At 33.7% G+C, this 24589-nt stretch overlaps 1 protein-coding gene across 3 annotated transcripts in view; it reads right to left on the bottom strand.

The window, feature by feature from the left end:
• Positions 1-1232: 1232 nt before the first annotated feature.
• Positions 1233-24589, bottom strand: part of slc4a4b (solute carrier family 4 member 4b) — a 44832-nt gene continuing 21475 nt past the window's right edge. Inside the window, exons 6-28 of one of the 3 annotated variants that reach the window (XM_052587475.1) lie at positions 24037-24216; positions 22137-22232; positions 21598-21674; positions 19521-19678; positions 19054-19141; positions 18815-18969; positions 18368-18484; positions 17743-17917; positions 15661-15794; positions 13803-14071; positions 12936-12994; positions 12573-12761; positions 10723-10836; positions 9914-10075; positions 9571-9749; positions 8831-8903; positions 7173-7241; positions 6595-6702; positions 6417-6482; positions 4880-5041; positions 4704-4797; positions 3452-3519; positions 1233-3214 (exon numbers count right to left, since the gene is read on the bottom strand). In XM_052587475.1, the coding sequence (XP_052443435.1) occupies positions 3488-3519; positions 4704-4797; positions 4880-5041; positions 6417-6482; positions 6595-6702; positions 7173-7241; positions 8831-8903; positions 9571-9749; positions 9914-10075; positions 10723-10836; positions 12573-12761; positions 12936-12994; positions 13803-14071; positions 15661-15794; positions 17743-17917; positions 18368-18484; positions 18815-18969; positions 19054-19141; positions 19521-19678; positions 21598-21674; positions 22137-22232; positions 24037-24216 (2756 nt within the window). In that variant the 3' untranslated portion in view covers positions 1233-3214; positions 3452-3487. Of the gene's footprint in view, positions 3219-3451; positions 3520-4703; positions 4798-4879; positions 5042-6416; positions 6483-6594; positions 6703-7172; positions 7242-8830; positions 8904-9570; positions 9750-9913; positions 10076-10722; positions 10837-12572; positions 12762-12935; positions 12995-13802; positions 14072-15660; positions 15795-17742; positions 17918-18367; positions 18485-18814; positions 18970-19053; positions 19142-19520; positions 19679-21597; positions 21675-22136; positions 22233-24036; positions 24217-24589 lie in introns of all 3 variants that reach the window. The other 2 variants (XM_052587474.1, XM_052587476.1) reach the window with 2 other exon arrangements.

The raw sequence follows: 24589 nt of genomic DNA on the forward strand, positions 1-24589 counted from the left end.
GTGTTAAATGTCATATAACTTCAAAAATAAAGTTGAAATTTGTTACATTAATTTTTAATTTTTTATAGCAAATGGAAATAAATATTTTGCATGACTTACTGATGATTGATGGCCTATATTTTTTAGAGAGCTGAATTATGGTAAAGAGCTACTTTACTGTTTTGTGAAGTCTTAATGGTGTTAGGAACATAATAAAAGTGAATTATAAAGCTAATGAAATATTATTTCTCACTTTTAATGGACTTATAAACATCGGTCTTGTGGCATAGTGGTCAATACTGGAAAATAAAATAAATGTATACATATAAATATAAGGCCATAAAAACCTGCCCTTGTTTAGGGTTGGAATCACTATTAGGCATTTTCTCTAAGCATCTGTAGGTTTTGGTCCTTTAAATAATACAAAATAGAGTGTCTTTACATCAATTAAGTGGAATGAAGAATCTATGACTGATCCAACATATAAAAGCTCATTTGGAGGCTCGATCCCAGAGGTCTTACTCTTTGCTATACAGTGACCCTTGGGTTAACAGAGCAGACGTGCGTCTGCTTACATCCCAGCACACGACAGAGACGGTGAAATCCGTGAGAAAGGCCACACATCAGGAGATGATCAAAGTAACTACTAACCACTCCGTATTAAAGTTGTCTAAGCATGTGATGACATTAAGGCCTTTTAGCTTCCTTACGCGCTAAAACCATTCCCGTGATGAGATCCTGAATTACTGAAATGGAAAATATGCCAGTTTCAGCTCTGGTTATCTTCTTGGGAGATGCTTGCGCGGTGAGCAATTTAGATAATGACCACTCATTCTGCCGACACATGTAAACACGGTTTATCTCAGTGCAACATGTGCGTAAAACGATTACGAAGAGGATAGATGTCAAGATTTGGTCAGAAAAGTGCATGAAATGAGAAAGCGGTGTTATGTATTCAGAAGGACATCATTCCAGTTCTGAGGAATGACTTGAAGATGAGAGATTACAAGGACTAGAACACAGTGCCTCTGGGCTTTATTCCAGATTAGACCCAGATTCCCATTTCAGGTTTTGTTATGTAGAGCCGTTTGGCTTTGGCCTGCAGCACTTTTTGACCTCAGAGAGAGAATCGGAAAGGTTTATTTTTACCTTTAGTTAAGTAGTTGGGGATAAGTGTTTTAAAATACATTTATGTAGGGAAATATACATCCAACACATAAAAGCTCATCTGAATGCATCACACGACCAGAAAGTGGTTTAATAATTGCTTTAATTTGCCCATCGCCTCACAGTGCTACAGAGTGATTCCCTTTTACAGAACAGCGATCAACTGTTAATCTCATTATTGCCTGTAGCGTCATAATCAGAGAGTAAGACAGCTTCCACAAGAGAATTAAGGACAGTAAATGCATCTCAATTTTAGGTTTAAAAAAAAGTGCATCTAAAAGAAATGATTTATTTCACACTATATGCATCTGGCTAAAACAGTTCAGTCCTTGAAAATGCACAGGCAATGCAATTCAATCAAAAGAATGGAAGACATTATTGATTAGAGATGATGATGATAAAAAGATCTATGTACAAACACTGATTTGGAGTTTATATATAGATAGATATATATGTTGTGATGTTTAAAAAATATTCTACATCAGATCTGCCGACTGAAATATCCTTGTGCTGATCATAAGAGAAAGTGATCTGTCTTAATGGCAGTATTTAAGTTCCCACATACATTGCATATTGCTGTCACTCGGTGCAGCTGTTCCACATTAAATCTCATTTATTGAGTCATTACACCCCTCAACGTTTCATCTCAGTATAAAAGACGTCGCTATCAACAGCATTGCTTCTTTTTTTGAAAAAAATTAAAGTACAATAAAAATATCCAGATAATAAAATCACCACAAATCATCTGCTTCATAGTAAATACATTGAACGCAATCACATTGAAAGTATCCGCCCTGTTATGGATTGTCATTTATGATCAAAGGAACAGATCTGGAGTTCACAAAAGGTGTGATTTTAGTCAAGAGGCGTCAAACACAGTTCCCACTCTTCCAGTCATGTGACTTTAAGATTGCCGTCGACATCCGCTCCATGCTGCATAGAGAAATGCTTCACTCAAACACAGAGTGCCTGGCACCTACAGTCCATTATAAGAGGTAGAACTAGAACATCATATTCATTGTCTTCATGAGTGTTTCCCACTTTAAGTGTCTTTAGAAAAACAGGAGAAAAAAATTTCTTTAAAACTGCAGTTTCCCTTATTGGGATGAATAGTTACAGCCACCATTGTGGTTTAGTAATAATATATGCTTAAATACACTTCTAAAAGACTAAAGGTTTGAGTTTTCGGAGGGAAAATAAAACATAATAAAAGCATCAACAAAAACTATTTAAGCCTGTTTACACAACTGGTAATTGTGGCCTTTTATCTCACAATTCTAATTTGTTCTTGCAATTCTGCAATTTAAAAAAAAATTCTCAGAATTGTCAGATAAAAACTCAGAATTCTAAGAATAACATTCGGAATTGTGATCTATGAAAAAAAGAAAAGAATTGAGAAATAATTAACAATTACCATTTTTTTTTTTCGTATTCTGTGACTTCCATAGAAAAGTGAATTTGTTCATTTATATTTTTTTGAAAATTTGATCTAATATGCTCATTTGAATGAAGTGCAGTAATTTAATAGAAAACTCAAACCTCAAATTTCTTATTTCAATATTTTCTACATTATTAAGACTGGTTATAACATGATTCTGGCATGCTTCTTGTTTAAAAAAATAATAACGTTATAAAAGTTTAAAAATTGTAAAAAAAAAAAAAAAAAAAAAATCAGTCTGGACCCAGAACCTAAAAATACTTTTTTTCAACTTTCCAACAGTAATGCTACCAAAACGTCAGAAGGACATACAAAAGGAGCGAAAATATTAAAGCAAGTTTTAAAAAATTCTTTGGTAAAGAGTTTGTGTTTGTGGAGCTATTGGTTGTAGTGTAGAAATAACATTCGTCTTTTTTTTTTTGTTGGACTTTAAAAAGAAACATTCTAGCAAAGTTTTTTCTTTTGCTGACTGACCAAAAATCCTCTGGACCTAAAAGTGTATTTGTGAAAGTGTTTCAGGAGTGTTTAAAGAGACGTTTCGGAGGCTGGAGTTTTCCAGAAGAATTTGTTGTTCTCGGGGTCCAAATCGACTCTTATCTGAGGCACCATATTCTTAAAGGGGTTTAAATCCTGACTAGGAGAAAGTGAAAGAGAGAGCTGTTAGATATGATTACAAAAACACACAGCATTATAATGCTAACCGATTGGTCTGCCAATGCATTACAGTGAATTTACCTAAATTAAGACTAAAATTAGCATGGTTCCAACAGCTTGACCAGCACTAAGCACATGCCTGAGCCAGCATGCACTTCATGTTGATCTAAGCTGGATAATTATAGACATGCATGTGCACACAAGCTCATTTACCTTGACACAGTCTTGGAAAGGAAAAAGTGCTTTCCATCAGTAGGGAGTGAGGAGGGACATGGGCTTTCCTTTGAGAAACAAACACATGTGCTGTTAATATACATACATTCACATGGCAGATTGTCAAATCATAGAGGGCTAACATGAAGGTGTTATGATGCAGCTGAAAAGAAGACTTGATTGGTTAGTGGTTAGAATTAAAAGAGGTAGTAAAGAACAGGAAATGCAGGTTAAAATCAACATGAGACTGTTTTTGCAACCCAGTTTACTTCCAGAATCTGACACTTGCAAATAAAACAGGATATGGTATATTTTTTTCATGTTTTTGAAAGAATCTCTTCTGCTCACCAAGGCTGCATTTATATATAAAAAAAAAAAATACAGTAAAAATCAGCAATATTGTGAAATATTTTTATAATTTAAAATAACGGTTTTCTATTTGAATATATGTAAAAATGTCATTTATTTCTGTGATCAAAGCTGAATTTTCCACATTATTTCTCCAGTGATGCTTCAGAAATCATTCTATAAGCTGATTTGCTGCTCAAGAAACATTTATTAATATTATCAATGTTGAAAACTGCTTCATATTTTTGTGGAAACTAATAATTTTTTTTTTTTAGGATTCTTTGATAAATAGCAAGTTCAAAAGAACAGCAATTATATACTTTTTGAAGAATAAAAAAAATTAATTTTGTAAAACAAATTACTACACAAGGGGCGTCGTGGATAGGAATTGGTTTTTAAACAATGTGCATTGTTTCTCCCATAATAATTAACAAAAGAGATCGTCAGTGCATCCGTCACGGACCTGAAATCATTAATCGTTAAATTCCACATAATTCCCATCTCTATAGAGCAAAATATATCCAGGTGCTTGGTGAGATTGAGAAATAAGTGCAAAAAGGGAATTGGTTTTAAAGGCGGATCCAGTTATTTCACTAAAAGACAAACATTTGCAATGATTCACGCACAAAAAAGACCAGGAACATGAATTAGAAAAGTAAATAAGGTCAATTTGATTGCATGTTGACTTTATTAATACACAGTGATTAAGCGTGTGTTATCTGTTATTGATCCACACAGACCAGGAAACCAAGCAACAGCATAAACAAAGAGAGAGACGGGATTCAGAGCTGTTTTCTGGAGGAGCGTGTGACGACAGCCGGAAGAGAGGATCGAGGGAGAGGCCATTATTGAATTGTTAGTAAGAGGACAGAGTGACGGCTGGAGCCCCTGCGTGTTTACTCACGGTCTGAGGGTTTCTCCCCCAGCACTGGCTCCTGTTCCATGGCCTCCATGGAGATCTTTATGCTGGGAATGTTCTCATTGGCTGGAAAATCCGACTGTAAACGTAGGGGTGGGACATTCTTACCACTGCAGCTTTACTGAAGCACTCGTTTCTGTCAAACACTGAGAGAGACTCACGTCGTTCATGTCGCTGTCGATGCTGCCTTTCTTTTTCTTCTTCTTTTTATCATCCTCTTTCTTCTTTTTGTCTTTCTCGGGCATGACGTCATCCAGGTAACCGAGATCGTGCTGCGAGAACACATAATCCATGGCCTTTCTCACCGCGACCAACGCTAGAATCTGGAAAAGAACAGAAAGGGATCTCAGATGTGTGTAGATTAACCCAGTATAGGGTTAATGTATTTATTTATGGAAATGGAAAAGTTTATAGAAACTTTAAGAAGATAAAATAAGAGATTGTTATATATGATGCATCAGGCTCATATTGTATGCTTTAGTGAGAATATGATGATCTTTGTTTTGATGAAGAAAAAAAGGCCCAAAAAAAAGAAAAAGGCCCAAACTGAGCAAAAATATTTACATTTTGTGGTCAAAAAGAAAATTTTTATCTTTATAACACTATAAAGTATTAAATTTATATAAAGTATTACACTATACATGAAGTTTATGGAGTCAGGGGCATATTGGACATTGCATGTTTAAATTAGTGTAAAACAAGTAATTTCCTGTTGCCAGCAGTTGGCGCTATGATAACAACTGAATATGTGCATGGACATGTGATCAGGGCACGGCTGTTATTAAACTTGTGAAGTTTGGGGCAAGTCGGACATTGTTTACCTGAGTTACAGCAACTTCCAGTCGCATTGCATAAATGACATGCTTTAGAACTTAGTTAAGTGTTGCTAGCATGTTTTAGCTCATTTGTAGCATGTTGACGACCTATTTAACACTTGCTGACACTTGTTGTAAGGAGTCCATAACAGTGTTAAACATGTCACGTCCATGTTGCCAGCAGGTGGCGCTATGACTATAACTGAATATGGTCATGGACATGTTAGGGCCAGAACGCATATCAAACATGTGAAATTTGTGGCAGAGTGGATATTGTATGTTTGAGTAACAGCAACTTCCTCTGTCAAGGTGAAAATTCAAATCTTATCAGGCCGCTAGGGACAAGCCCTTTGACGAAAACTCAAGATCTTCACAATTTAGCATCGCAAAGGCCTTATGATTACACTCAGCAAATTTGAAGATGATCTGATTAAAGTTTGTGAAAGTACGAAGCCTACAAATAGCAAAAACTGCACAAATAACACAGGACTTCCTGTTAGGTTTTGGATTTTGAACTAAGATACTTTTTTTATTGGTGTGTTGCATGTGAGTACTGCGTGCTCAAGGGGCACTTCGTTGAAATTTTACAGGTGGAGCTATCAAGCGATTTTGCCACACAGTATTCTGAAACCCATATCAGATGTAAATTTCCATGTGTGCAAAGTTTTGTGAGTTTTTGAGCATGTTTAAGCCACCGGTGCTCGGGCCCCAATAAAGATATAAAAGTTATTAATTTTATGTCATAAAAAAAAATAGTAAAGATTGCATAACAAAAAAACTTGCTAAGCACAACCTAATTCATACTAAAGGCCTTTTAATGCTAAAAAAGTATAAATTATAAACCAGTTTTGTGTGCAGTAAGACTGAGTGTATTTTGACTCACCATCACAGGAAATATGATGGCTGCTACTGTTGACTTCAGCACCCACAGCAGAGCCAAACACAGCACCTGTGAACAGACACACACACATTCATCATGCATATACAGCACTGAAGCTATAGATCTGAGCCCTGTAAGAGGCTGAGCATGTGAGCGCACACACACACACACACACACACACCTGTATGAAGGTGAACAAGTGAACCCGTCTGAGCGGTACGTGTCTCAGGTAGATCAGATCTGGTTGGTGTTTTGCAGGCATCAACAAGAGCTGGAGACGATCCATAAACTACAGACACACACACAAAAAAAATTATTATTCAGTTTATTCAAAGGCAGATATCCTGTTGTCACAGATTAAAAAAACTTTCTGTTTATAATTAAACATATAAAAAAAAATTAATATTTAAAATTATCTTATTTAAATATATAATATGCAATATATGTATTCTATAAAAAAAGTGTATAAAAATATAATATATATATATATATTTAAAACTACATGTTCGGGTGACTTATGCATCATGGTTTAACAGCAAGCTCCATTATTCAAAGGCACAAATCTGTCCTGAAGTGCTCTTGGTTTGTCCAGGCATTCTACACCTGTATACGCCTGATTTATCCCGACTTTCCTGAACTCAGATCATGTTCTGGAATCGGTCGGGTTCCCAGGCTCCAGCGGAGATCAGGTAGTCCGGAAGATTAGGGTCTCTTTCTGTTGAACAGTAACATGATACTCACTGAGATGCATGAACTCACCTGGACACCATTGAGAGAAGCAACACCCATGTAGAGGAACACGCCGTACAGGACGGGCATAGGGATGAACTGCAGGGATCAAACCAAATGCACCGTATTACAGTATTATATCAATAATACCGCTTCAGTTTGTCTTCAAACACACAGAACAATACTGTACACACATACAGAATCAAAGGTTACACAAAGACAAAAGCAGTATCCACCAATCACACCCCAAATCCAACCTTGTCAACATTATATCCTCCAAAGGAGGAGATTTGAGCAATGCAAACAGCTTATAATAAAAAAGAATTGATGTTATGACAGAAAGCACACAGAAATGAAAGTCTCTACATCCTGGTATGAGATTTTTCCACTCACACATCAATATCCTTTACCAAACTGTGATGTTTTTCAAAGTAAATGTCCATTAGGGGGCAGTAACCGCACTAACTGCTAAAAAAAAGTATACAGTTATACCCATAGACTGTATAAAAACAGGTTATACCATAGTTTAATGTTAATCACAATTATATCATGGTGCCTAGGAGGAACCAACCTACAGAAAAAAGAACTGTGCCAGTACCAATGTAAAGTGATAGTAATACCACAATAAAGATCATATTTATAAAGAACTGATGTCTAAATATTTATAAATAATACACATTATAAATAATTACATATTTTAATTAACTTCTTTATAAACATTTTATAAACATTAAATATATATATATAAATATCAATATTTAGAAATATATTGGCAAATATTTAGACAAATTAATTTATTGAATAATTAGCATTGATATTTATTGTGATAACATTTATACATAATGCACATTATAAATATTTATATAAATGTTGTTTAACATTTTCAAAAATTATTCATTTTTATTATGTTTTTATTGTGTTAGTTATCAGTATTTATAGGTATTTTTAATCTTAACAAAATAACCCAACTGCAGTTTGACAGATTAATTGGAATGCACAATGAAAAAACATGATTATTGTTTTTAAATTGTTAAAAGCAGAGTTATCTGTTATATACATATGTATATATACACACACACACACACACACACACACACACACAAACATGCAAGAAAATTAAAAATAAAATTAAAAAACAGGAAGGGGGCAAAAACATTATCACAGCACTGTACCTATCAATAATATCTTTTAACCTTTTTTTCATAAAAGATTTTAAGTTATCAAGTTTAATGAAGTTGTGGATACAGGGCTGAGTAAATATAAGCCCTAAATTATTATATATTTATAGACCCTATTTAAATTCACTTAAGAAAAAAAATTAGAATTGCTTAAAATATCCTCAGAAATATTTTGTAGACACAACTGATATTTTCTTAAATACTCATCTGTTTGCATCACAGATATGAATTATGATCCGGCTATGTGACAAGCCAGAGTCATGAGTCATACATATTTGTGGTCTGTTTTCCCAGAAGAGAAAGCAATGGATAAATATGTTTATGTGCAAAAAAAAAAGAATCATATTATGTCAACTTTTAGTAGAACACATGAACTCAAAGCAAACACACATGAATTATAAAAACATTACAACCCCCTTTAACATTCACTCTTATTCTCCCGGAGAAAGATACGTTTTAATAGGCAAAAAGAGAGTATAGAGCGAGTTTAATAAATATGAAAGCTCAAACCTTCAGAATGGGGGCCATGAGGACGGACAGACCCGTCAAAATAAACACCATTGTTCCTGTGACTCTCTGCTCCCTGCATGAGAAACAATCAAGAAAACAAGCATGAGCCACACTCCTGTGTGAACTGATTCAAAACACATGTTAACATGAACAAATATGCATTCTTATGCTTTTAGTTTTAGTTAACTATAATAACCCTGATTTATGCATTATTTAATCTATATCAGGGTTCCTCAAATCTTGTCGTGGAGGGTCAATGCGCTGCAGAGTTTAGCTCCAACCCTGATCAAACTCACCTACCTGTGATTTTCTATTGATCCTGAAGACGCTGATTAGCATTCTCAGGTGTGTTTGATTAGGGTAAGAGCTAAACTCTGCAGGAAAGTGGATCTCGTGGGCCAGATTTGACGTTCCCTGATCTATATCATCCACGTTCTATATAAAAAATATAATTAAAAAAAATTCCATACAGGTCGACTTTTCCACATTATGCTGGTTGTTGATGTTTTATTTATTGACACTATGCTGCATAGCCCCGCCCACAGTGAGATCTCATTGGACAAAAATGCTGTTTCATATAATGGCATATTAAAATTGTTTAATTGGTTGTTTTTTAGTGAGGACGGCCAAACCTCTTGATGCTGTAATCACGTTTTTTCAATATAAAAATAAAATGTGGAGAGAGTTACTTTAACTAGGTTGTCCTCAAGATTTCAATGCATTTGGACTTTTCCCCTCACCTGACTCCAAGGAATTTGGGCTGTTCCCCGGGTGCGGAGGTCTCAGTTTCCATCTTGATGGAGTCTATGTGTGCGATGGAGATGACGGTTGCTGCCACGTACCACGGCAGACCCATGAACGAACACACGATCAAGAGAATGGCGACCCAGAACAGGTCCAGGTGATACCCGGCTCCCTTCTGCGCTCAGAGGGAGAAAAACAACACCCGTTACCTGAAGTGAATGATCAGTTCTCCACATTAAGCACAGATCTGAATCCCGTCTCCACTGAAGCGTGCAGCGGTGTAATCCCTCATTAAACTCCACAGCAGCCCCTGTGTAACATCACATCAGCCGTTTGTACCTTCAGCTTGTGCTCCTTGCGGTTGACGATGACCGCCGTGATCTGCTGGTCCATGAAGACGAGGATGGTGACCAGAAGAGCAGGTAAGAACGAGGCCAGGTAAACCCACCACGGGTTTCCTCCAAACGGAGGAACAAACCAACCACGATTTGGACTCGTCGGCTATTTAGGGCAGAAAAATACAGGATAATTAGAAATTGAAATAAACTGAAAAGTTCTTATTTTCATTATTTTTATTTGGCATTATAGTTTTTTCCCTAAACATAAACCGCATTGTGAGGCAGTTGAACCGTTGCACCCATAATATATTTACATTTATTAATTTAGCAAATGAATAAATCACTTTATAATCATTCTCATTAGCAAGGATTATATACTTTATGCATGTTATATAGTTATAGTATCTACATTTAAATAGAAATTTGAGCATCCTAATTATATTTGAAACTAAATTATCTATTGATCTGCTATATATTATATCATGTATTATGGTTTGTTAGCATTACTAACGAAAGTTATATTGATTCAGCTTGTGCCAATAAAGATTTTGCAGTAACAATACAAGCACTGGATTCTCACATGATGTACATGTAGACTTGTGTCTGTTTGTGACACACACACACACACACACACGCACACACGCACACACATGCAAACACATGCACACACATGCACACACATGCACATACACACATGCACACACACACACACACACGCACACACATTCAGTGAGTGGTTTATGATTATTAAAGGATTACTGTAACATAGAAGTGCCCTCACAAAGACACACATTCAACACACACACACACCTTGAATTCACTTGGCACTATTAGTTTGGGTGTATCCACACCGACCAGCGCATCCACAACACAGAAGATCAAAATGGCCAGAATAATGGCGAAGTCACTGATCATTTTGCGGACCTGTAAAATATAAACAACTATTCAGCATATGACTTCACATGGACAGTTCAAACAGTTCAGATGATGTCAAATATCATGGGGCTTTTTCATCATATTTTATTTAGTTTATTTAATAATTTTTTAGAAATACATTTATACATTTTTATTAGTATTTTGTGTTGTTTTCAGCATAAGAATTTTATGTTATAATTTATAAAATAAACGCATAAAGGGAAAGTGGAACTTTTTAGATGCGGTCTCAATTTCTTTCACATTTTTCTTTTTTTTTGTAAAAAGCCTTGCAAAACAAGATATTTAATGTAAAAACAGGACAACACTTGATCTTAAATCAACTCAACTCAACTCAACTAAAAATCAATTAGACTCAACTCAACAACTCAAATAAGCTCAAATCAAATCAAATCAAATCAAAATAATTCAAACTCAACAACTGAAATCAACTTAAATCAACTCAACTCAAACTCAACAACTTAAATCTACTGAATTCAAACTCAACAACTTAAATCTACTGAACTCAAACTCAACAACTTAAATCTACTGAACTCAAACTCAACAACTTAAATCTACTGAACTCAAATCAACTCAACTGAACTCAAATCAACTCAACTCAACTCAAATCAACTCAACTCAACTCAACTCATATAAACGCAACTCAACTCAACTCAACAACTGAAATAAACTCAACTCAACTAAACTCAACTTAAATAGACTCAGATAAACTCAACAACTCAAATCAACTTAACTCAATTCAAATCAACTCAAATCAAATCAACTAAACTCAACAACTCAAACTCAACTCAAATCAACTGAACTCAAACTCAACAACTGAAATCAACTGAACTGAAATCAACTCAACTCAAATAAACTCAACTCAGTTGAACTTAACTCAACTAAACTCAACTTAAATCAATTGAACTCAACTCAAATAAACTCAACTCAAATCAACTCAAAATAACTCAAACTCAACAATTGAATTCAACTGAACTCAAATCAACTAAACTCAAATCAACGCAGCTCAAACTCAACAACTGAAATCAACTCAACTCAAACTCAGCAAATGAAATCAACTGAACTAAAATAAATTAAACTCAAATCAACTCAACTCAATTGAACTCAACTAAACTCAACTCAAACTCAACAACTGAAATCAACTCTACTCAAATAAACTCAGCTCAAATCAACTAAACTCAACTCAAATCAACTCAACTCAATTTAACTCAACTAAACTCAACTCAACAACTGAAATAAACTCAACTCAACTAAACTCAACAATAAAAAAGTTCATAAGTAAACTGTATGTTGCATTAATAAATTTAATACTAAATCATCAAAAACATCACAGATCATTGACTAAAATACACTATAAATACCAGAATCGAAAGTGAAAACTATAATCTTTAAACCTAATCTCTAATTAGTGGAGATTAACAGAGATTTATGATGTTTTAATGAGTGCAGATTGGTAATATGCTACAGCATTTTTGGACGGATCAGTGATGGACTATTTTCCATTACAGCTGCCAAACCAAAATACAGCTTTAATTCAGAAGCAATGAGTTTCAGATCGAAGCTTAAAGTCTCTCTGTGTATGTATGTGTGTGTGTGTGTGTGTGAGTGTGGGTGTGGGTGTGTGTAGGGTTTCCTAGTCCTGTGAGGAGGAATATCCTCATGAGTAAAGCATAAGCCAATTTAGATCCTCATTAATGAGTGCTGATGACGTGTGTGTGTTTGTGTACCGTAGTTGGGAAAAACTGGCTGGTTTTGAACTTCTTCAGACCCATGGAGCAGGTGTATGTGCCGAAGAACAGGATGAAGGACATCAGTGTGATATCAGGGACGAATTGACACGCCGGTCCCAGCAGCTGACCGCCCCACTCCAAACACTCAGAGCGAGTCAGAGAGGCCCAGGTCGCGTTCAGATGGTGCTGCGCAGACACAAACATCAACAAATGTGCTCATTCATATCAACAAAAAACTGTTCAGTCGGTTTTAATATCATATGTGTTGTATCTGTGCATTAACTGGTCATTCTTTTGACTGATCTAAATGTACTGATGCTTTGTGAGTATTGTAATAATCGAATAATGATCAACACAAACCTGTCCAGTGCTGTTCATCAGAGCCTCCATTTTCTCCATATACTCAGCTGAAATGTTGCCTTTTGAATCAAAGACACAAAATATAAGATAAGTTTTATTTTAAACCTGATGTTAAATGTCAGTTTCTCTCTCACTCATTTTCTTGATCAGTATTTCTTCATGATTTCTAATAAACATATACAAGTCGTGTGCAAAACAAAAAGAAAATGTCTAAAATTCAAAGTAACACTTTGTCAATAGGGTAAAAAAAACGATTAAATATTATAATATTTTCTCTGAAAACAAGTGTCAATGTTAATATGTAACTATTAGTATTTTATTATATTTATAAAAATAAATAAATTAATGAGACAATAAGAAAGAAAGAAAGAAAAAAGCATGTATAATAATAATAAAAAAATGTAAATTATAAAATATAATAAAAAATAACCATTTGTTAATAGAGTAAAAAAGATTTTTCTCTGTTTCTTTGAAAACATTTATTTATGTTTCTTTATCATTATAATTATTATTACAAAAATATAAAAATAAATAAATAAATAAATAGCATGTAGAAAAATTCACAAAAATCACATCATTGCTAAAAAAAAATTATGAAAGAAATGTAAAAAAAAAAGGCTAAAATAACTGAAATCCTCTGCATAATTGAGAGAAAAATAGAAAATGTAAAAAATTCAATAAAGAAAAACTTTTAAATATTAATATAATTTCTCTGAAAACAAGCAATGATGTAAATATATCATTATTATATTATTAATAATAATAACTTTAATAAAAATGTAAATGATAAGCTCAATTCTGATTATTTTAGTGTTTGGTCTCAGTCTCATGCACACACACTTTCTCTCTGAGCGATCAGTGTCTCACCGTCCGGAGGAGTGCAGTGGCATCCGTACTGTGTGACCAGGTCCATGCTGAAGTCGGAGTTGATTGGATGATGGTGAGCCAGTTTGAGCATCTTCTTAAAGGCGTCATAGATGAAGATGAAGCTGATGAGAGCAGAAAACCCTTCCTCTGTGAAGCGGGTGAAGTACTGCACCAGGAAACTGGCGTCTGTGGCCACCAGCACCAGACACAAGAAAGCAGACCACAGACCGATCCACAGCCGGAACTCCAGATAGTCGAAATCATTATCCCTGAACCAATCAAAAACAGACAGGAAAACAATCAACCAATCAGAGGATGAGAAGAAAAAAGATTAGCAATGTGTTTGAAATACTCTCCTCTGGTTCTGAAACAGATTTGCATGCATTATGCATACTGGGTATGTACATTTTTGTCTTTTTGCATGGATCACCTGGATGGGCTTCTCTTTTATTCAAAATATTTAATACATAGCCAGAGCATTTATGTGCCACTAATCCCATAATGCAATGCTCTAAACTGAAAGCAATTTTTAATCTCCTTTTTAAATCTCCCAACTCATTAAAATATATCTATTATAAAATATATATATTTACATTTTTAATTACATTTTAAATATTGCATATATTTAAATAACACTAATATATGCATACTTTAAATATAAATATTTGTAAGAATTAAATATATATACAATGTGTTATTCTAAGAATTATACACATAGTGTGTGTGTGTATATGTGTGTGTGTGTGTGTATTTATTTATTTAGTATTTTTACTTATTTTAATTAAATTTAATAATAATAATAATTTATTTTACCATTCATTATTATACATTTTTAATTAAAAATGTAAGCATGCACATACATTTATGATGTATGTTTTTGTATTAATTTCCAAATGACTCTTCTCTTATGTTTCTTGTGTCTAAGTCTGAATCCAGACTCTTTTTTTGATCAGAAAGAACTAATCATGTTAGCATGCAACATCTGATTCATCTAATATATGATAATCCATAAATCTAGACTCAGTTTTTTAGATGGAAACCCTCAGTGAAGCTGAACTGATACACGTCAGCAGAAGCAGACATGAAATCTGACTCAATTATTCATAATGGAACATAAATAGAGAAACCTGAAGCCTCACAGAGAGACAGAGAAATGTATTCATGCACACAGAGAGAGAGATAGAGAGAGAGACAGACAGAGAAAGAGAGAGAGACAAGACCTTGGCGGAAACAGTTTAAAAAACGAATATGTATCTTGATTCCGGATCACTTTTTGTGCCTCAGATGACACACAGCTTCAAGAGATCCTGGGATTCAAACTAAATATGACACATCACTACAGAAGTCTCTGAATTAAATGAGAAACGGATAATGTGCTATAAAATCTGACTGAATCATATAAACAATTAATAAATCAAGCTGCACTGAACAATTAAAATAAAATAAAAATGTATACATTTAAAAACCTAGATATATATATGATGAACAGCTGACTGCAGGGTGACTAATGGATTAATAATAATAATAAATTAATTAATTTCCCAAGTAAATAATATATAATATAATATATAAATATATTTTACAAATATAATAATTTTTTTTTATTATGTACTATTTTTCTATATTTAAAAAACAATACACTTGAGTAAATTAATTATTATTATTAACGATACACAAAAACAAATATTCCTATTTTTTTGTTTTATTATTAATGCAAACATTTATTAAAGATTTATTTTCTTTTTCCCACTGTAAAAATGCAGCCATTATAATTATTAATAATAATATAGTAATTATAATGATAACTAATATATTCAAACAATGTTTGAGTATGTGTCTGTGTGTATGTGACACTCACTTGCTGAAGTTAAAGAGCAGTCTCTCAAAGACGAGCACGGGTCCGGTGCTGCTCAGGATAGTGAGAGGCTGTCCCGCAAACAGACAGAACACAGCACCTGTCAACGCCGTCCCCACAAAACTCTCCAACACACCCTGCACAGACGGACAACAACACTGACATCAAGAGGAGAAACTACAGCGACGGGAGTGTGTGTGAAGACAAGTCTGCAGGAAAGCAGATTTGACGGCCACGGTTTCTTCAAAAGCACATTTCTGCCTCACAGTAGAACCTGAAAGAGTTTATCCGGACAAACGCTGGTTTCCAGCACAAACCACTGGAGTTTTCTCACACAAGCATCACTGCTGCATCTGCTCATACTGTAAAGTAGTCAGATTTAAACAAACCTCGAACTATTATACTTCAGTGTGTCACTCATACACAGTAAGAAAACAATCCATGGAAAAACAACACACATTTTTTTCTGTCAAGACATTTTCTGTTAAGTTCATGGACTTTTCCTTCCACCCTAAAACACAACACAATCCCATGCAGAATTCAGAAATATGAGTAAAACACCTGTAAAACAATTCATTTGGAAAATCATTTCATATTAACATTACATCTAAACCCTATTATAATTGACTTTTTTAATAATATAATGCATTATTATTATTATTATTATTATTATTATTATTATTATTATTATTATTATTAATCAATAATTTAATAAAAAAATAATAATAATAATAATACAAATACAACTACTAATAAAAATTATAAATTGCATAATAATATTATAAAAATACATTAATTATTCTTGTCGTTGTTGTTTACTGATGCAATAATTTAATGAACAATCAACCATTAAAATTACAAACAGAGTATAGTTGGAGGGTGAATGAATTAGTAACTGTGATTATTAATTTTAATTTATAATAATAATAATAATAATGCATATTTAATAATAATAATAATAATAATTCAGCATTTTTAATAATAATAATAATAACAATAACAATAACAATAACAATAACAATAATAACAATAACAATAACAATAATAATAATAATAATAATAATAATAATAAATACTTAATAATAATAATACTAATAATAAATTATTCGTAATAGCAAAAAAATGCTGTTACTGTTATTATTACTATTATATAATGTTTGTTGTTTATCATTCATTCAATGAATCATTGAATAACAAATCATAAAAATTATATTCAGCCTTCAGTTGGATGGTGAAAGAATTATTAATAGTTATTATTATTCAAACATACAATAACAATATTTAAAAAGTAAATAAATAATAATAATACATTTAATAATTACTGTTAATTAATAATAAATAAATACATTATTGTTGGTTAAAATTTTTTGATATTTGAGTTTTTATAACTGATAAACAGTAATGTTTTTAAAAATCCCATCGACTTACAAAGGCCCATCACAGCACATTCAAACTGTTCTGCATTCAGATCTGTTTATGTATCTCACTTGTTCACATATTTACCTCCAAACACAAGTTATCTTCAAGGTTTTCTAAACTTATGAGGCAAAAAATATCAATACACCGACATGCAATCTGCATCTAAAACGTTAATTTGCATATCTGAGACTGGCTTTCGAGGTGAAGGGCAGAGGTCAGGAGAAGGTTTCCTTTAAAGGGATATTTCTGAAGTGTATTTGTGTTTTTTTATATATGTGTGTGTGTGTGCTTGTGTGTAATCTGAGGCTATTTATAGCTGATCCTCCTTAGCCTGCGCCATATACATGCACTGCTAAATATATATGCGCAAACTGCAGTCACCGCACATGTCTGAAAGTACAACGCACAATCCTGACACTATTTATACACACAGTTGTTGGAAGAAAAGTCACTCTCAGTATAGCAGAGATCAAATCCCAACATGTAGATCTGGTTCCAAACAGCCGATCTAGGAAACACATGACATATATTTGACGCGACATGTTTAATAACCAAACAGTTATCTGTGGCCTTTAAATCCCCAGAGCTGTGGACACAACCGATCGAGCTCCTGAATAAACCGAGCTCAGCCAAACCAGCAATAAGACACTCAGAAAAGTGTCGAACCTGCATGTTTTCGGTGGCGTCTCCCAGCAGTCCTCCGAAGGTGATGGCGTTTGTGACGGTTCCCAGGTAAATGAACAAGATGGCAGACAGAGACTGTATGTTGATAGCGTCGTAAAAGTCACTCGCATAAAACGGGAGCTTCCTCTTGACGTCCAGAATGAGACCGCCGCAAAACCTACAAGAGAAAGAGATTGTTTTCAACACTGACACCAATCAGAAATGTTCCTTGAGCAGCAAATCATAGTAGAATGATTTCTGAAGGATCATGTGACTGGAGTAATGATGCTGAAAATACAGCTTTGATCACAGGAATAAATTACATTTCAAAATCTATTCAAACAGAAAAGGGTTATTTTGAATTTTAATAATATTTCACAATTTTACTGTTTTTATTGGATTTTTGAGCAAATAAATGCAGCCTCGGTGAGCAGAGACGACTCTTTTTAAAAACATTAAAATTTCTTAAATCTCAAGACTTCTGAATGATGTGTAAATACAATAACTGCAATGTTCTGCACTTTTCACAGTGAAGAAATAACAAAGGCCAGTATAAACTCAAGTTAACTGTGTTACCTGTTAAAGCAAGTGTTCATGAACATGTATCAGTGTGTGTTTATATACTTACTTGCCGGTAAATTTGAGTTCATCACCGGCCGCGTGGCCACCGCCGCCTGCTGGACTCCCGTCATAAGGAGCACCGCCGTTCATCTGAACACCTTCACCTCCGGCAATATTGTTTTTACTAAACACACACAAAGTTTCATTGGTTTTCATCTAAATATTACCTAATTTGATGATGCTGATTCAAAAACACCAATAAAAACTTTGCATCACAAAAAAAATATTTTAATTATATATACATATCAGCTTTAATGCACTTATTAAACTAACAACTAAAAAAAACTTTTTTACCTCACAAATGACAGCCAAAATCAAAAATGCTTCAAAATGCATCATATTTTGTGAATAGAGTGACATGCTTGAGTAAAACACACACTATTTTTGGAATCAAAATGAGTAAGCAACAACATTGGATTTCATTAATCGTATATGATGCAGGGCGGTGTGGTACCGTTTATCTGCAGACGGGATGGATTTAGGAGGTTCGATCCTGATGTCAGGGTCCCATTCCCCTGGAGGAAGCACGATGACTTCATCCAGGAACTCATCAATGCCTGCCAGCAGGTCTCCACGGTCTTTCGCTTTATAAGCTATGTCATGAAACACCTGCAGGAGCACAAAGCACACAGCGTCAGGTCACAGTTCAGCTGAAATCACCTACAGATTACATTAGCATGCACATAACCTCACCTCATCAGACATGAGCGTGGCGATGGCACGTCCGATCTCACGGTATGACTTGGCCTTTCCTTTGGGCCCCAGCAAAATAAAAAGGAACCTACAAATACAAATAGACCTTGTTATTACTATTTCAAGTTATGGAATTATGAATGGCACAGCTTTAAAGAAAGAGTTCACCAAAAAATCTGAATTTGCAAAAAAAAAAATTTAACATCCTCAGGCCATCCAAGATGTGGAGGAGTTTGTTTCTTCATTAGATTTTGAGAAATGTAGTATTGCATCACTGGACTGGAGTGGTGTGGATTATTGTAATGTTTTTATCAGCTGTTTGGACTCTCATTCTGACGGCACCCATTCACTGCAGACGATCCACTGGTGAGCAAGTGATGAAATACTACATTTCTCCAAATCTGTTCTTTCCAGCAGTTTTTCAGTTTTAGGTGAATTATTCCTGTAATTCGCAGTGAGTGTGTTACCGTGTGGGCACAGGGACCTCAGTGAGACCTCCTAACATGACGGCCTGCTGGAGACGCACAAACGCCACGAAGGGAGCGTCCAGAAAGTCCACCTCGCCGACCAGTACGTTTGACGCCTCTGCATCACGGGGAATTTTCTTCATGAATTTATTATTCAACTGGAGAGATTAAAAAAAAAGGTTTTTCACTATATTAATTTTGTTTATATTATTTATATTAATTATAAATAAACAGAAAACAGAAATAAATATTTTATAAAATATTAAAAATGAATTAAACATTTTGAATTATTTTTATTTAATATTTTCAAGTTTATTTTTTCATTTTTAGTACATTTTTTATGTGTATTCGATATTTTTGATTAGTTTCTGTTTCTCTCAAACTTCTCTATTTCTACTTCATTAAAAGTTTAGTAATTTTAACACTTCACCTTATTCAATTTCAGTTATTTCATTTTAATTCAATGTTTTCCATCTAATATTTATATTTATTTGCATTATCTCTGCTTTATATCAATCAATATATATTTTAAATAATTTAGTTAAATGTTTTGGCTAACAATCACAACACTTTTCCTGGCTCTTGTTTTTAAAGCACTTGTTTTTAATATTTTTGTTGCATGCAGTCAGTTACCACAGGAAATAAATAATTTTGCATAAATGGAAAGTGTATTGAAAGCAATACATTTACAATGGAAGCACAAAGTTGTTCAGCGTATCTCACTGTATATTATGTGTTATATCTCTGATCCATATTAAAATCTTCTTAGATTTTTTTTTTTTTAATAAAGAATTTATCAAAAGAACCAATATATTTCTTCATGAGATGATATTTGAGGTCATATTTCAGTGTACTCCTAAGTCTGATAAGACTTAAGCAGCGTGGAAAGAAACAAGCTCAAAACTTGCACAAACAAAAACACTTCATTAACTCTCATCTCTGGGATGACACACAGCTTGAACACACACAGACACAAAAGAGACCTTGTGTGTGTGCAGTGTTTGAGGTTTGGCTGATTTTCATTCGAGGTTATCAGTATAATTACAGCAGTAGTGTGAATAACACACACGATTGACAAAGCTCTTCCGCTAATCCACAAATATTGACGCAACTGACGACAGCGGCCTTGTGTGAAAGACAGCCACTGAGTTTCAATTGAGTGCTACTGTGTTTGAAAGAGAGTTTCTTTTGTCCTTTTGCACTCATTCCTGTCCTAGAGACGTCACACCCAGGAGAAACAGACATCAAACCTGTCTCTAATGAACGCTTGGTGGGAGAATCTCACAAAAGCTGTTAAAAACACACCTGGCTGTATATATATATATCTTCAAAATACCACAAAACTGCCTATTTTAAAACCATTAAAACATTACTTTCATGGTGATTAAGCACACTTCCCCCTAATTCTCATTGGTGCAATGCAAAAAATTAATTATTTTTAGATTTGTTTTAAATGCTTCAATTATTATTAATATAGGTTAAATTAAAATTATAGAATAATTGTTATAATTTTAATTAAATAATAATAATATTTTAAATAAAAATGCATTATTAAATCATTGAATTACGAAGCACATATATTTTAGTTTTATATGTGTGTGTATTAAATTAAAGATCATTATTATAGGTGTTATTATTGAAAATATATTTAAGAAATATGTCTTTAGCCAAATAACAAAATATCATGGAAAATCCTCTAATTTACCTAACTATATATTATTTTATTACATTGTCAGGTATTTATACATCATGGTAATATTTGCTGATTTAAATAATAATAAATAAATAAAAAACATTACAAAAGAGAATCTAATGAGAATAACCATTAAAAAGAATGTGATTAATATAAAACTCAAAAGAAAAATGTTTTTTATTTTAAGTTACTGTAAGTTTATCTATTATATGTATATATATAAAATTATATATATATCTTTTTTTTTTTTTCTGTCACCTAGACATTTTCATAAGTTTCAGTCTGGCCCAATATTCTTCTTCTTGCAGATTGAACATATACTTTTCTACATGTGTCAAAACTGTTCACACACTTCTATTAGCACAGAAACACACTTCACAGTACCTGGTCTTTCTCAGGTTTGTCTGAGAGATCGTTCAGGCTGTTGGAGGTCAGGTTACGATGAGCCGTGGTCGGACTACCTGCAGAGGTCACACAAGGTCAAAGGTCAAACACTGATCACCTGCTAAAACACTCTTAAAAACAAAGAGGCCCAAGAGTCTCACATAAAAGTCCTTTTGTATATCTAGATAACAAAAGATTCATTTAGTAACTTGTTTGACAGGTTACATTAAACCTTTATTACATGTAACCCTTTAATGCAGTGGTTTATTAAGAGATTATCAAAATAAATAACATACTCATGTGTTTCACCATAATCACTACTTACTATTTTTAAACTAAAGTTTAAGGTAGCTTTTACTTTAAAAAGTTTACAATATTCTGCACACACAACATTATTCATTTCGTTCCTTATCTGCAGAAATAAAGTGGACGAGCTGATCTTTCAAACAGAACCAGATTACAGTATATTTCTTCATCTCTTAACTCACAGATGCGCAAATCTAGCATGAGTCAGTCTGAATCCTCAGCTACAGACTTACAGAGAAGTCCCATGCTGTTGCTTCTCTGCATCTGAATTTGCTCGTCAGGGTCAAGGGTGGCAAAGCAAGGCACAGAGTGATCGATAGAACTGCGCGCTTCACACACACACACACACACAGGAAGACAGGGCGCATGCATGTCAATCAAGACACGCAGGAAGGACGAGAGACAGGGAAGAGAGAAAAGAAAGCATTAGACCAAAGAAATAAAGTACAAATAGAGTACAAATCTGGTTCAGAGTGATTCAGAATTCAGTTGGAGCACTGAATAAAAATGAAAATAGACAACATTTAAGAAAACCAAGCAGAGTTTGAAAAGAAGGCACAGCAAAATTTCTGAAAGAATGGATTATTTATAAAACAGAAGAAACCAGTGTTGAGGAAGCTTTGAAACGGCTGCTTTCAATCTGAGCTACTGTATATATGTGTGTGTGTGTGTGTGTGTGTGTGTGTGTGTGTGTGGACAAATAACAAATGTATATATTATTATTATTCATATTATATATACACAATAATTTATATAAATTACTTCAATTGTATATAAAATCGATTTAAGTATATATAAAATCAAATCAAATGAAAATAATAATTTATTTATTAATTAAATATCATTTAATTTAACACTAAAAATGTAGAATAAGACATAAATTGTAAAAAAAATTTTTTTTATTTATGTTTCACTAAAAACAATATAGTTAGTTAAATCAATAGAAAATAGAAAATAAAGTTGAAGTAGTATAATTTAATTTAGTAGTTAAACAATTAAATAATTATGAATTATTCTTTAATTAGAAGTTTTGAAAAAAAATTAAAAATGTAATTTTTTTTATATTTTTCTAAAGAAATCACTTTTTTGTATTCATATTTACATTTTATTTATATTTCACACACACACAAAAAAATTTATACAAATCGCTGAAGATTTAATTTAGTAGTTAAAAAGTTTAATAATTTATACATGTGAATTTAATTATTCATTATTTTATAAAATAAAATGAGAGTAGTTAATATATATGAAAAATCCGAAACAATTGATTTCCTAAAATAAATTAAATAAAGATTTCAAATGCCAATGGCTGCATGAAAGCGCATTTGATGATCCCCTCTGCTTGTTTAACTGTACACTTGCATGTGCAGCACATTAAAAATAGCCTTTTAGCATTACGACAAATACCTTGTTTCTAGAAAAAGCTATAGTATTATGAAAACATCAGATCTCGTCACGCTACATTTCTAGAACTAGTTTCTATTTCTTTAACATTAAAGTCAAAACAAGACACATTTTGCTTTTACAGTGAGATGATTTTCCATGTAAAACAATAAGAAAAAAAGCATACATATGCTGGGGGAGGGGCTAAAAAAAAGGCTTTGATGATGTCAGCAGAAAAGGTAAGTCATTTCAGAAGCAGTTTTCGATGAAAGATTATGATAACAAACATGTTTTTCTTTGAACTGTGTGAACCAGCGAAGACAAAAGGCTCGATTTTTGATTTCATGTTCAATTTAAGTTTTTCTTCTACTTTCTAAAACTGAGAGAAACATGATTAGATTGGTACTAAAGTATCAACAAGTTACTTTTATTCAGAAGAAGACTCTATCAGGTATTTCAGAAACCAAAACATCTTGAGCACTTTTACACGTCTGGAGCTTTCTAGAGGTTTCTAGTCTTTCCTGGGAGGGTCTGAGGTTTGATTGCTGCAAAAAACATAAAAACCAACTGCATCTCATCAGCACATTTGAGCACTTGTGAGCTTGAAGCATCAAAGTATTGCCAGATTTTGCAATGTGCGAGAGACGCTGCTGATGGATGGAGCTGATAGACGCTGGTGGTGAAAGCAAGAGGAGAGATGAGGAAAGCGATAGAGTGTAAGAGAGAGGTTTAATGTGGCAGCTGTGTTACCGTTCTCCTGGTTGCTGAACAGACGACTCGCGCTCGACACGCTTTTGCCGATGTCTGCCAGCGAACGCAGGTTGGACTTCTTCGTCTGGTGCCGATGTTTCCGCAGCAGAGTGTACATGACCATCTCCTTCAGATCGGCCTTCAGCTGCCCGCTCTCAATCTGACTGTCAGTGATCATTTCTGAAACACAGAGACACATTTCAGCATGTGTGTACTGCAGGGCTGGGGAGTTACCAAATACATGCAAAGTCATTACGCTTTTAAAATACAAATGATAAAACTGAGAATTCCGGTCCTTGATTCTGATTGGTTGATCCATGTTCAAAGCGGAATGTTTACTTCTGTGTGTTGCTCGGCAACCACTTTGTTAGAACCACAACTGTTTTCTTCGCTGTTTATTGATATCATTACTCTTCATTTGCTCGGTTTTATTTCATGAAACCTTACTATGTATATCAAATAACCGTTTTATAAAAGCAATAAGCACAGTGAAGCCGGGCCTTCGCGTTGTGCATAACAACGCTCCTTAGCTGTTATAAATTCACAGTAAACC

This window comes from Carassius gibelio, chromosome B21, assembly GCF_023724105.1.
Source record: "Carassius gibelio isolate Cgi1373 ecotype wild population from Czech Republic chromosome B21, carGib1.2-hapl.c, whole genome shotgun sequence".
In the NCBI taxonomy this organism is placed as follows: Eukaryota; Metazoa; Chordata; class Actinopteri; order Cypriniformes; family Cyprinidae; genus Carassius; species Carassius gibelio.